Genomic DNA, 14,367 nt, shown 5'->3' with positions numbered 1-14,367 from the left:
TCAGGTCTTTTTCTCATGCTTGGGAAGTTTTTGCTATTACTTAAGTCTTTTTATGTCATTTGTGTTGACTTCTGCTTTTTCGCTGACACCTGTCAGTCTTTTTTCTTTGCATTGTCTTGCAGCCATGGAATTGTTATTTCCTGGTTCCTTCTTCCTTTTAAGAGATCTTTCCTTTGTCGATCACTAGTTGCAATCCTTTCTTTAAGGTCTGAGAGTTTATCTTCACTTCTGTTCAGGCAGTTTTGCAGCTTTTGATGGAAGTTTTGATTTCCTGAAGTCTCTTTGAATCTGTGTCATGCATTCCAGTTCTTTCCTATATTGCTTATTCACTTTCCATCATTTTCCTATGCTGCTCTTTATCTATGTCTTCTTAAGATATGCTCAGCAGTCCTTTCATTATGTCTGTCATCTCTTCCTTTACCTGAGATATTATTTCTGTTCTGATTTCTTTTACAGCCTCATGAACTAGTTTCTTTACTTCAGGTGTCATCATCCCAGAAATTTCAAGTAAGCAGCTTTTAATTTCTTCCATGTGTGTTTCTCTTGGGCTTGTTCTGTGCGGGCTGGAAGCCTTTTGCTCCTTTGTCTTGACATTTTCCTGGATTCTTCTGAACAAGCCAGTTGTGGGGTCCGAGGCACTTCCTGAATTGGTCACCCATCCGCAGTGCAGGGGAATGGGTCAGGCACCTGGGTTTCTCCTAACCTAGGTTCCTGGGGAGGCAGTGGAGTGCAGGTTGGGCTTCTCCAGACATAATTCGGTTTCTCCGTGGTGTGGCTGGCTGGTTCTGCTAGTTCACATCGGCTATAGGTCCGTGATGGTGGCCATCAGGCTTACAGGGGTAGGGCTGGCTGCTGCTTCTCTGGCTCAAGCTGACTGCTCGTAAGAGGGTCCTGATGCTGCCTGTGTGCACTCAGGGGTTGGGCTGGCTCTCTAGTTATGATTTTGATAGTCACTTTTCTAATTACATGAAATGGAGTTATCTCGGGAGAGATTCCTTTTGCGAAGTACCTGTTGTTTTATCACCCATTTTGTATCAAAACTTTTGTTCTTTGTCTTTTCTTTGTTGAGATTTTTATGGATCAAGTTCCTGGAACTGATTCACTATGTGTATCTCATGGTAGTCCATCTGGGAGAGAAAAGAGGAGGCACATATCCCTGACAGTTGTTTTCTGTAGATCAGTGTTTGATATGTGGGTTTAAGTTTTTCATGACCCCCACATCATGGGGTTGGGCTTTTTACTTAAATGACAGCAGCCCAGTTTCTGATGTTTTAACTGGGTAAATTAAGAGATAACAATCCTCTTTACCACACTATCCCGTCAAGTGGTCATCTTCTCCATAGTGTAAAATTTTGTTCACTCCTCTAGCATTTATTTTGGAAGATACATGAGACCAGAAGCCAGGTGCACACAGCTTTTTCTTGTAAATTGGCTGAAGCTATCTTAATGAGCACACTGGTACTCGTGCACTGTGTAGTGCTTTTTGTACTTTGGTACAAAACTTCTGTTGTGGAATCTGTTCATGGAGTCAGGGCAGAGGTATGTAGGCTTTGCCCACAGTAGGTTGTGTGCAGTTCCCAGCCCCTTCTTGTGTGGTGCTGGGAAGTCAATGGCATTGTACCAGAGCTGTATACACAGCCTTTTTTGTGTTTATTTGTTGTTGAGGCCAGATCTCACTAAGCTGCCTGTGCTGTCCTTCCACTTGGATCCTGGAGCTGCAGCCTCCCAGAGTGCTCGGGTTGCTGGTGTGTATGGCTATAGCCAGTCCCATTTCTTTTGAATTAAAAAGGAACTTGGTGAACGTATTGGACACATGTGTGTTCCTCTTTCAGTGCTGAGTGACTCGAGGCTCTCAGTGAGGTTTGTGGAGTGACATTTCGCCTTGTGAAGTCTATGCCTGTATCTCCTGCAGTGTTGGACACAGGACTGCTGACCACTAGTGCTGTCCTGGTGAGGGAAGTGATCCACAGCTGTACGGGCCAGAGTGGTAACCACCAGTCACATGCAGCTTTTGAGCGCTGGAAACATGGCTAGTGTGAGTAAGGAGTTGCATTCGTAGTTATATTTAACCTTCATTTATAGTCAAATAAGACGTATGGATTACGTTGGACATCACAGCTGTGAAAAATCCAGCATTCATTGGAGCATGCACAACAGTGTGCAGACTGGACTTGTAGTTGTCCTCCCTAGCTGGAAGCTGGAGCATTTCTAGGAGCCCGCAGGTTGTGGAATGCCTCATCCCTAGATATGTTTTCATTGATTACCATATCACTTGGCAATTACTTGGTTTGCCCCAGTGCACATGGAAATACATTGCTGTCTGCTGTATTTGCTGTGTAGGATCGAGCAGTGCTTACAGTAGCCAGGGACCACCGGTGCTTGGTGGGTACCCGTGAAGGAGGAGTTGGCTCTGAGAATGCAGCTGAAGCCCTGCTCTCCTCAGAAGAGCTGTTCTATTAGCACATGTTCAGGACTCGCAGCTGTGCTGGTCTTGGGGAACTGGCATGCACACTCATGGCATCTCAGTCCTGGGACTCCCCTTTCCCCTCCTCCCATGTCTCCTTCCATCTCTACAGTCTGCTTCCCTTTTTCCCGCCGTCTCTCCTTATTTTGCTTGATGACCTTCTTTCTGTGAAATCTTAACCCAAGACTTGGGTCCTTTGGGCCTCTGGTCCCCTGTGTCCTGCTCCATCTTCCTCCAAATGTCTCTGGCCCTGGCTCTTGGGCTGCCTTTCAGATGTCTGTGAGTTCCGGGCTCTGCTGCACCCTTGGTGTTGCAGGTAGTTATGGCCCTTCCTCTGCCTCTGCTGCCCTTCTTGTCTTGTTCTGGGACTCTCACCCCTTTCCTGCTGTTCCTCCCTGCTGTTTCCCTTGATGCCTCCAGGTGTTCCCTCCCCTGTGTTGCCCAAGCGTGCGTGCATCTTTCTGATTCTGCATTTTGTGCTGTGATGTGGTAACTGGAAGTGTGTCATTAATCTCTGTTCTGTCCTCGCAGAGTGCCTGTCACATAGGGCCTGGTGAACCTTTGATAAAGCGCATAATGATTAGGCTGTGTTAAAAAATAAAAACAGGAGGTAGAGTTTTAATTTTAAAATCCACAGGATGAAAATGAAGAACTTTCAGTTTGTCTCACAGGTGCTGTGAGATCCACCGGGTTTAGCTGAGGTGAGGGTTGCGTCACTGCTCTGTTCACTGTGGAGTCACCATAGCTTCCCAGTGAGCTCTGCTCCCTGAGCTTACCTGTGAAAACCTCTCGGGGCTTTTGAGTTTCTCATTTTTTACTTCTGCAATGAACCAGAAAGGATCGGCTGGGCCCCTCTGTGGCTTCTCTGAAAAGAGTTGCAAATCTCTTAGGGACGGAAAGGGATTCTTCCATGTTGACTTCGTTTCTGGAGTATTTTTGTCCTTAAAAGCTTTCCTGTCTTCCTTTGTTCTGCTCCCCCAAATCATAATAGATATAGAGCTCAGAGAGTTCCAATCCAAGGCCTCAATGAACACATTATGGCTTTGATTCATGAAGCACATTTCAGGATGTTATAGCTGCTGTTACTATATTAAAATAAAGTGTGAGCTGTAAGATGCTGTGTTTCAAACATTAACAGCAGATATAACCACATTAAATTATAACTCACAAATGAGAGCTGACTCTGTAATCTGTGTAATGCCCAAGACTTTCATTACCTCAGTTGTGAAAATAATGATTTTATTTATATATCCAAGCAACATAAAGATTTAATTGTTATATTGTAGCATTTGCGTTAGTACAAGTGGATACTACAAATTTTAAGATAATGCTTTTATCTCACTGAACAAGATACTTGCTTATAAATAGAACAAAATGCAGACTTTATGAAGTAATTACAAAATTACACATTTCCGGTTGGTTATTATGCCTTTTAGATGAAACAGAATTCTGCCACTTAGAGCATATTAACATTTTTGTTTAACTAGTATTAGTTATATTACTTAGCCAATGGTGTTTTCTCCAGATAAATCTAATTAGAGTTAGAAATGGATTATGTATAGGGTTCCCATTAAAAAAATCATTTTCACTGTGGGAAAACTTGTTATGATCATTTTAAGTGGCCACACATTTATGCAATTGGACTAATTAATGTTTAAAACTCAAGCATGGTCCACGCATGGAACTATTTGGAGTGTTTTAAATGGATTGTTTAGAAATACTATACTATTTTTAGAAATACTGTGCTTAAATAAAAGCAAGTGAAATGGCAGTTGTTTCAGCACCATAGCCAGCACCAGTTCCTGCTCGCTGTTGATGGACAGGTGAGTTGTGGCCACTTTGCTCTTAGGGGTAATGTTAACGTGAATGCCGATATTCAAGTTCTTTATGAAAATATGTTTTCAGTTCTCATGCAGGTACCTAGGAGTAGAATTGCTATATTGTGTAGCATGTTTGTGTTTCATGTTAGAAAAAACAGCCAAAGTATTTTCCAAAGTAGCTGCCCATTTTTACATTCCCACGAGGCATGTGTTTAGATTCCAGTTCTCCCTCCTCACTGCCTAGCTCTTTGTCTGGCTCTGTCCCCGGAGTTTTGACTAAAGCCATGCTCACACATGTGTCTCATCATCATGTTGTTATTTGTATACCTAGTAACTAATCACAGTGACCATCATTTGGTGTACTGATTGGTCATTCCTATATCTCTTTTGGTGAAATGGCTATTCAGATAGTTTGCCCATTTTTTAAACTGGGTCATTTGACTCATTAGTAATCTAAAAGAGTTTTTTGGTTTTTGGTATATTTTTCTTTTTATTCCAGATATGTCTTGTATCAGATTTGTGATTTGAAATGTGTTTCTCTCAATGTCTGACTTGAATTTTTATTTTATTAGTGGTGATTTTTGAAGTGCAAGAGTGTTTAATGTTGCTAAAATCCTGTTAATATTTTTCCTTCATTGCTTATGTTTTTGATGTCCTAAGGAATCTGTGCCTAATGCAATGTTGTGAAGATTTACTCCTCTGCTTTTTATCTAGTTTTTTAGTTCTCACATTTATTGATGTGTAATAATAAAACTATGCTTTTATATGAAATAAGGTAGACATGACATGCAAAAAGATGAATTTAAACATTACAGTATACCATATACAAAAATTAATGTAAAAGAGCCACATGTTTCTTTTTATATTTCATGTTAATTTGTTCTTAATAGATTTAAATATGGGATATCTTATTTCTTAAAAGTAAGAAAAAAGATGGCAATTATCTGTGGTAAGATATTAACATCTACTAACATTATTAATGTATACCTGGATAAATGGCGTGACTATACTTTCTGCTTTTTAAAATATAAAAGTGATTTAATCGACAAGGTGTTGCTATACATTAAAAGCAGAGTTCTCCCTTTTTTTGCTCTGATGAATCTCAGTGCTCAGAAGTTAACACTTTTAGCCCGTGCTTACCCTTCCACATTTTTCTGAGATAGACAGCTTTCCTATGTGGCTCTGCTCTGACTGCTTGTTCTTAACTAAGGTGAATCTGTCCTTGTTTTCACTTTGCAGCTTGAGCTTTATACTCTTGTGCATAGACTCTGGCCTCGTCATTCACTGTATGTTGACCACTTAGGTAATGAGAGCATGGTGTTCATTGGGTGTGTGTACCACGATTTATTTGTCATCTCCTTTCCTTTTGAGCATTTAGACTGTGTCCACTTTTTTCTATTTTATACTGAACTGCTTTGACCATTTAATGCATGTACTTTTGTGCCTGAGCACTGTCACTCAGGGCTGGGGGTTTCCTGACTCTGTGTAGTTTCTCTGTCCTGCAGTGTGAGTGTACACTTTGTCTGTTACCATCTGATGCAAGCACTTTACAGAAAGATACTTTTCCTGTTTCTGACCTTGTCTGAGGAGCATTCTCTGAGAAGGCTTGGATGCACAGTCCTGATGTAACATAGGAGGGTGGCATGGTTCCGAAATGCTCAGCATGCCCGCTGGCATCCCTTGGTCTTCACCATCTGGGCACACAGGGCTCTCCCTGTCCAAAACCATTGAGTGTGCGGGCAGCTCTCCCTGTCTGCCTCTAGGTACTGTGTTAGCAGGGACAGTCTGCTGCTTAAACAGGGAGCACAGCACAGGAAGGGGCAGAATTGGCTAATCTACAGCTTAGATCTCCATTCTTCACCTCCTCTCAGCAGTTAGAATTCCAGGGTTGTTGACTTTTACCCTGCCTTTTTTCATAGCACCTGTGCCTACCTGCCTGCCTGCCTGCCTGCCTGCCTGCTTGCCTGCCTGCCTGTCTTGTCTGTCTTTTTGAGACAGGGTCAAGGATGGCCTAGAGCTCACTTTGTAGCTCAGGTTAGTCTCAAACTCATAATGATCCTCCTGCCTTAGCCTCCTGTGCTAAGTAAGGCATGTGCCACCACACCTGGCTCCATGCATTTCTAATACATTTGTTTTGTGATATTTTCAAGGAGCTTTTAGCAATAAGGAATAGGGTTTTACTTTTTCTCTGGGTCTGCTGTTTAAATCCACTTGCAGACTTTTCTGAAGATGATGCATCTGCCTGGTCTGCTTGTTTCAGGGTGGGGTATGGTACTGCCTTCTCTTCCAGGCAGAATTATGGTGTTGCTTTCTCAGTGGCTTAGTGTGTACCACTCTGAGGACTTCCGCTGCATGCCTGGCTTAGCAGGGGCTGCATCTTTCTCGTCCTCTCTTCCCTTACTTATTCTTTGCGAGGCCTTGGCTCCTCACCACTTTGCCATAGTAGCTTGCCTCTGCTCACCAGTGAGCTCATGTTACACACCTGTTCAGCTTGGACCCTTCCACCCACCCCACCCCTGATTTATCACTGTGCTCTCAGGCTCCTTCCTGTCCCCACAGCACCCGCCCCAGAACAGTGGTCTTCCTGCAGAGGCTCCCATGTCAGGAAACTGTAGCTCCATCCTTTCAGTTGTTCTCATCAGAAACCTTCCTGTGGTCCTTGACTCTTTCCTCAGCACCACATGGCTGAGTTTTTGGCTCTGTGTCTCACAGTGGACTTGGAATTGGACTCCTTCCCATTACTGCCGCTCCTTCACTGGCCTCGTGATTCTGCCTCACTGGACCCCAGGAGACACCATGGGCCTCCCACTTATACTCCTTCTCCCCCGTCTGTGCTCACCAAGGCAGCCAGAGTGATTACTTACTGCACACACCTTGCCTGACTGCGCGCACCTTGCCTTGAAGTATTTCACTTGGAGTGAGACTAAGTTACTGCAGGTCCCATGAAGACGCTAGTGCTGTCCTCTCCAACATTGTTTGGCTTTGTGTCCCTCTCCCACCTGCAGCATCCGTATTCTGCCTTCAGACATCTCCAGCATGCCTGGCGGCTAGGCCCCTGTGCTGGCTGCTTCCACTCAATGCTTTCCTCCCTAACATGAGGTTGATATGTCCCCTTGGCCCTCGCAGGAGTCTCTGAAATGTCACCTGATAGGATTTTCAGTGTGGTTAAAAAGAGAATATAAATATAAAAATGGTCTTTATTCTAAGGACGCAGAGAGAAACTCCATGACCACCGGGGCCTGGCTTTCTCTGCTGTACACGTGCTGTGGAGGGCATACGTATAGCTTTTGTCTGGGGTGGTGCCTAAAGGTGGCATTGCTGATGCTGGAGTAGCTGATAATGGAACTCTTTTCTCGCCACAAGTAAGTTGCCTGGGGACTGGGAAGATGACCTCAAGGTAAATGTCCCTTGGTCCCGCCTCCCACTGCTGTAGTGTCCTATCTAGGGCAAAATCCTTTCATCACCTTATGAAAACCTTCCCGCCCTCACACATGAAGCCCTTGGCCCCCACACAGCCACACTGTACTCCCTTGCTGTCTGGTGTCACTCGGCTGTCTCTCCTGGCACGCTTTCTTTTCTTTCTTTTCTTCTTTCAGTGTGAATTCTCCGAGGCAGTTGTTTGGTTTTGCACTTATTTCCAGCATCTTGGAACACAGCTGTGTCCTAGGCGCTTATTGCCGTAGTGATGAACAAATGAGAGAAGTGTCCTTGGCCAGGGTGGGCAAGTGAGCACTGTGGAAGGGAGGGTAGGAATGGGCTTTGATTGGGAAGGTTCTCACTTCTTGGGGTAAGGGCAACTGCCTGATTTGCCCCCCTTTCCTAGTGTACTATAGGGCCCTCAGGAGCAGGAAGCATAGCTCAGTCCTAAACCTAGGCATGTCAAAAATAGGTGTTTAGTAACTTACTTTGTGGGTGCATTTAGAATCCAAATACACCAAAAGTAATTTTAAAAATTGACATGGAAAATTAAAATGGAAATATGCTTTGTACACATCTATTTTTTCTTGAATACATCTTCCTTAATCTTGATCCAAGATTGCTAGGAAACTCAAGAAGGCTTTGGTCCTTGAATCTCCTGAAGTCGTCGCCTCTCGCCGTGCGTATCTCTTCATGACTCTGTCTGTGGAAGTGCATCTGCCCGTGCATTCAGTTTCCCAGGGAAGGAACTGACTTTCTCCAGAAGTGTCAGGGGGCTCCTGCTTTGCAAGGGAAAGCAGCTGAGAGGTAGCCGGGGCTGCTCTTCAGCACCCGAGCTGAGGCAGCCAGACCTGAGAGTGGTGGGCTCCATGGAGTGTTTCCTGCTGCTGCTTCCGGGAGGCGCTTCTCGTAGTAGCCCAAGGAGTGCAGTCTGAACGACTTCAGCTGGTGACATTTGCAACAAGTTTTCACTATAGAGAAGCTCTGTCTGTGCTTGTGTTGAAGGGGAAAGGCTAGCAGGTTGGGTTGAGCACTGCCTGACTGTTGTCACCTTGCTGGTTGCTGCGTACCTTCTGCCAAATCAGTCCTTCCATTGCTGGATGACTTGGAAGTGAGTCCATCATGCACAGTTGACAATGCTGTGAGCTGCGAGCTGTGCCCCCATGTGTGACGCTGCCCTTGTTCCTGTGGTCCTATTTGGTAATGGAATTTTTGTTGTAGGATTTGAAAAATATTATTAGTGCTTAATGAGTTAACCTTAGAGTCATGTAGCACACTTGACATTAATGAGATTTAATGTTAAATTTTATGCTGGGAATTGTTGATTTGGTTTTGGGATTTAATGTATTCTAACTGTTATACATTTCCAATTAATTAGCCATGTGCCTCTATGAATATAAAAAATGCCAGCAGTAATTACTTCAGGAGTGAATTTTGCCTAACGTCTTTTTTCTTTTCTCATTATTATGATGTTGAAAGAAAACTATTTTCCTTTTTGGGACTCTGGCCACACTATGATCTTGATGATGGCTCTTGAATTCAATGCTTATTCTCTGGTCTAAATGAGCCTCTTCTTTCTCCTCTGCAATTCTCCTTAGGGTAGTCTCTTACAGAAAATCCTTTTATCACGCAGATTTCTGAGTATGTGAATTTCATTTAACTTCTGAAATAGTCTTCTAAAGATCCTGTCTTAGGCCAGCCCATCCATGTGAAGAAGAAATAAAATGTAAGATCATTTTATGAAATAGAATAATGCTTTTATGGCTCACATATTTAGGCATCTTTTAATTGGTTTGATCTACCTCCAAATTAAATTGTATTCTGTTTAAGCACTATATTTCTTATCATGTTTATATTTTTAATTCTGTACTTAGATTAGTTGATTACATTAAAATCACTCAGTATGCCCTCTCAATTAAGAAGGTTCTAAAGATGAATGGGAATTGAAAATATGGTATGAAAGCTTCTTTGAATAACATTTACCTAAATAGACATAACATAGTAGGTTTTTGGAAATATGCCCTCAAACATTTTAATGGAGTAGTAAGACCAGACTTCTTAGACATACTTGTAGCTCCAAACTGCAGAAGTTTTCACATACTCTAAGGGTATAAAACATAGATAGTGCCCCTGCTCCTGAACAGCTTACTGTTCTATCAGGACAGACAAAAACAATTATTATATATATGATAGAAAACACATTTAAATTGCATATATAATCTTTATGAATGGATACAAGAATGGTAGTACGTGGTCTTAAGGTTCTACCTAGAGCAAAAATATTTCACGTCAAGAAAAACCTAGGAGAACATTTTTATAACCTTGGCATAGGCAAAGATTTTTTCAGATGTGGTACAAAAGGAACAATACAAAGTTACAAACTTGAATTACCTAATTTAAAGTGCCATTAAGATGATGAAAAGGTAATCCACAGAATAATAAAACATATTTACAATTAATGCCTGTAATAAAGGATATGTATCCAGAATGCATCAAAATCTTGTGCATGTGAGTAATAAAGACAGACAAGATACCGGAAAATAGGCTAAAGGCTGCAACAGCTTCACAGAGGCCTCTCAGATGGCCCAAAAATATATGAAGTGGCATCCAACTTCCTTATCACTGCAGAGGTGCAAATCAAAACCACTGAAAGGTGTTAGGTACTTAGCAGAATCGTGCAGTAAGAAGGCATGAAACATCATGAGTCATACATGGAGACACACGACTCAGTATTGCCAGTGAGAGTGGAGACTGGTGCAGCCACTCCAGGAAAATCCAACTCAGTGTAGTAAATCTGGCCAGTTTCTTGCTGTATGTCTCAGCAGTTCCACTACCAGCTGTTTACCTAGAAATTCACACTGTTCTCGCTCAAAGCTGGCGTCTACCCCGTGCTCATCCACAAAGGAAAGGGTAAATCCTGGTGTATTCGCAAGTCTCATTGGAGACAGTGATGTGTTGAAGAGTCTTCAACTATCTACAGAAATAGGAATGAATTTGTGTAGTGTTGAATTTGTGTTCATGTGAAGTATAAAGGCAGGCAGAACACTCCATGCTGTGCAGGTTGGGACAGCGTTTGTCCCGGCAGTGGCGTGGCTAGGGTGAGCCCAGGGGTGGCTTCTGGAATTCTAGTGGCAGCCTTTTCTGGTCAGAAGGCTGCCATGTGTGTGTGTTAAAAATCAGCTAGTTATATGTATTCTCTTCATGCACTCTCTGGAAATTTCTACTTCAGAAACAAAGTGTTCTAAAGGTCTGGAGCCAGGGGCTGGGGTATGGCTGGATGGTAGGGTGCTGTCCTGGCATGCGTGAGGCATTGTGTGGGTTATCAGAAAGGGCCTGGAGCTGGGCATGGCTTCCCACATCCTGGTCCCAGCTTCTGGAGAGGCTGAGGGGCCAACTTCCCTTGAGCCCAGGAGTGCAAGACCAGCGACAGCACAATAAGACTGTGTCTCAGAATAAAAAGGAAAACAAAGCCTATGTGTGGGTTAGAGAGAAAGATTACATGCTGGCAATTGTCTTTACTCATGGGACTGTGAATAAATATTGTCCTTTCTTCTCCTACAGTTCTATTTAAGGCTACCTTTTGTGAGCTTACCTGAGTTTTATAACATACAAAAATAAATTAGTTTAAGTAAATGCACATACTGAGCTCGTATGTGTGTGCGTGGCCCAGCACCCTGGAAGAGTCTCTCCAAGATGACCAAGGAAGGCATCCACCCTGGGCAGCTGCAGGTTTCAGCTGCGCCCTGCACCCCAGAACATACTCAGGATCGCAGACCTAGCCCTCCGCTTTCTGGCTGTGATCTCATCAGGTCATTGCTTGTTTGAATCAATCAAGTTCAGTTCTAGCTATTATAAAGAACATTTTTTTTTGCTTTTAATGGCAAATTAAGAGCTTATAAAGTCACTTAAAGGATGCAGGCTTCAGGAGAGTTGGTAACAATAACTGCTATGGTGTAGATCAGGATTTTAGATCTGATGCCCACAGGGGTGCAGGTGGGGTGGGAATCTGGGAGGGAACTTGCCTGCAGTGCTGCGCTGACAGTGCCAAGTTGCCGAGATGTGGGTGCGCACAGTGGCGTAGATGTCAGCCGTGTTACCACCTCGGGAAAACATGCCAGAAATGGAAACACGCATCCCACCAGCAGGAAAACCAGAAGTGGCAGAGTTATGGTTCCTACTGTAGTCTCCCTGCTGGAGTTCATGCACTGTGTGCCTTGGATCCAGAGGAGAGCAGGTCACAAGTAGAATGCCCGTGGGACGGAGTCAGGAGACTTGCTCCTTTTCCCCTGTTAGGGCCTGGGCCTGCGGCGGAAAGAGCTGCAGTGCCAGGCTCAGCCTGAAGCCTGGGAGGCGCTGCCATGATTGATCTTAATACCAGCAATTTAACATGAGTTCCCTTTATTAATCTGCCGTTCATTTTTCTAGGTTGTTTTCATAGTTAAGTTCTTATTTGTAATTTTGATTTTTATCAAAATTTTGACTACTCTGATAGTCCTAGGTAAAAAACTCATTGGAAACCATGTGGTTTTGGGTTGTTTTTATGGTGACAGCAGTCCAGAATAAATGCAGGCAGCCACCAGCAGCCAGGGCTGGGTAAATCGTGAGCACTGTTACTCAGCGGACTCGCTCCCTTTAGGGGTAGGAATAAAATGGAGGTTTGTGCAGGAGTGGTCAAATGAGAGGTTTGTTTTCTGTTGCTGTGAACTCTGCAACTTTAAAACACTGCAGTTGATTATTTTACGGACATGCCCACAAGCCAGAAGCCTAACAGCTTGCGTGGTCTCTGCTGGTCTCCCAGACAAGAGCCCAGAAGCTGCAAAGAGAGGAGAGTTCCTACTGCTTGACCCCACGGGTCAAACCCCCGTGTCTTTGAACCAAGGTCCGTGTTCCCCTGCTGGGTGTCACCTGAGATCAAACCAGGCCAAAAGGATGATGTTTAACATGTCTTTGTCTTCATATCTGTTGTCTGGGCATTCTGAGCAGTCACCTTGTCACCCTCTGCTCTTTACTTATGTTGCATGTTTTTGTTCTTGATTTTTCGGCCGGTGAAGGCTGAGCCAGACGGTCCAGGCAGCGGCTCGGCTGACTTGTTGCGCTGGACCACTGCCACCACCATGAAAGTCCTGTCCAACACCACGACGACCACCAGGGCCATGCTGCAGGCCATCAGCGACAGGCAGTGGTGGAAGAGGTCTCTGACTTACCTCCGGCCCCTCCAGGTGAGCGCACAGCATTGCAAAGCCAGGCCCCTGGTGTACATCAGTTCTTAGTGCTGCTGCATCTTTGATGATTAAAATAACCTCTGGGGAGATTTAGGCCACCTGTGGGATAGAAGGGAGCCATCTGTTTCACAGAGTGAGATACACACTCGTGGAGGTGTAAAGGACACTGGCACACATTCGAGGCGGGGGGGGAGTGTCGTAGGTAAGAGTTAAAATTGAGTGGGTAAAAAGAAAATGTTTACTTTGGCGGTACTTCTGGCTTGTAGTTGGGCAGAGTGAGGAGCCAGCTTGGGCCATATCTCAGACCTTGGTTACACTCTGAAAGTGCCATCAGGACCAGCATGGAGCAGTTGAGTTGCTTGGAGGGACAGTTCAGCTATTGCTTTCTCTGCTGTCTTCTCTGTGCTCTTGAACTGCAGGCCTTTACTCTCACTTTAGAAAACCATATCAGTTTATCCCAAACACTCACTGAGTTTCCCTTCATCCCAAACACTCACTGAGTTTCCCTTCTTTCCTTCCTCCCTCCCTTCCTTCCTCCCTCCCTCTCTTCCATTCACCCATCCTTCCTTCCATCCACCCATGGATCCATCCTTCCATCTGTCTTTCCATTTTTCCTTCCATTCATTCTTTCATCTGTCTATGCTTCCATCTTTCCTTCCTTCCATCCACCCACCCATCCATCCATCCTTCATCTAGCCCTGATCCATGCAGCACATTCTCTTTTTCTGTGGGTTAAGTGCTGTGCTCTGCACTGAAGACAGAATGGGGTGACACATGCAGTTAATTCTCTTCTGGATGGCACATCCCTTTCACTGGTAGAAATGCACAAAAGCATCTGTGTGGTGCTGTGACGGTGGTGGTGAGGGCTGTGGAGATGAGTGAGGTGATCCCAAGTGACACTGGAGAAGGAAGTTGAGTGAGAGAGAAGTTAGGCTTCTCAGAAAAGCACCGTTTTGGGCAGCAATTTGGGGCACCCAAAAGCACCGTTTTGGGCAGTGATTGAGTCTTGTAGAAATGTACAGAGCCGGGGCTGGGGATTTAGCTCAGCTGCATAAGTACCTGCCTTGCAAGCAGGCGGTCGTGAGTTTGATCCCCGGTACCGATAAAAATGAAAAAGAAATGTACAGAGCCTTCCCGGGTATGTGCTTGACATCCTGTACAACGTAAAGTAGATGTCCCACCTGAAACAAAATACCCCAGAGCCACAGTTAAAGGGGAAAAGGTTTATTTACTGTTTATTTACAGTTTGCAGAGATTTCAGTCCACGGCAAGCAGGCAGGCATGAGCAAGCAAGGGGCAAGCACAGGTCTTTCTGTCCCTAGTATCTTACCCAAGCTACTCGGGGCTGGCAGCACTCACACCTTAATCCCAGTGCCCTTGAGCCTAGCACTGCACCACAAATCTATCCCAGTGTCACACACTGTAGGTCCAGCCATCTGTGACG

At 44.4% G+C, this 14,367-nt stretch overlaps 1 protein-coding gene across 10 annotated transcripts in view; it reads left to right on the top strand.

Moving 5' to 3' along the window:
- The window catches only part of Nbas (NBAS subunit of NRZ tethering complex), a 222,990-nt gene that overhangs the window by 133,207 nt on the left and 75,416 nt on the right, over positions 1–14,367 (top strand). For all 10 annotated transcript variants that reach the window (XM_063254316.1, XM_063254312.1, XM_063254314.1 and 7 more), the window contains one exon: positions 12,753–12,920. In XM_063254316.1, coding sequence (XP_063110386.1) covers positions 12,753–12,920 — 168 coding nt within the window. The remainder of the gene's footprint in view (positions 1–12,752; positions 12,921–14,367) is intronic.

Source organism: Cavia porcellus, unplaced genomic scaffold, assembly GCF_034190915.1.
Source record: "Cavia porcellus strain 051 isolate PalLab524CR breed Dunkin Hartley unplaced genomic scaffold, mCavPor4.1 scaffold_8, whole genome shotgun sequence".
Classification (NCBI taxonomy): domain Eukaryota; kingdom Metazoa; phylum Chordata; class Mammalia; order Rodentia; family Caviidae; genus Cavia; species Cavia porcellus.
The sequence above is the reverse complement of the archived record's forward strand: the minus strand, read 5'-3'. Positions and strand labels throughout refer to the sequence as shown.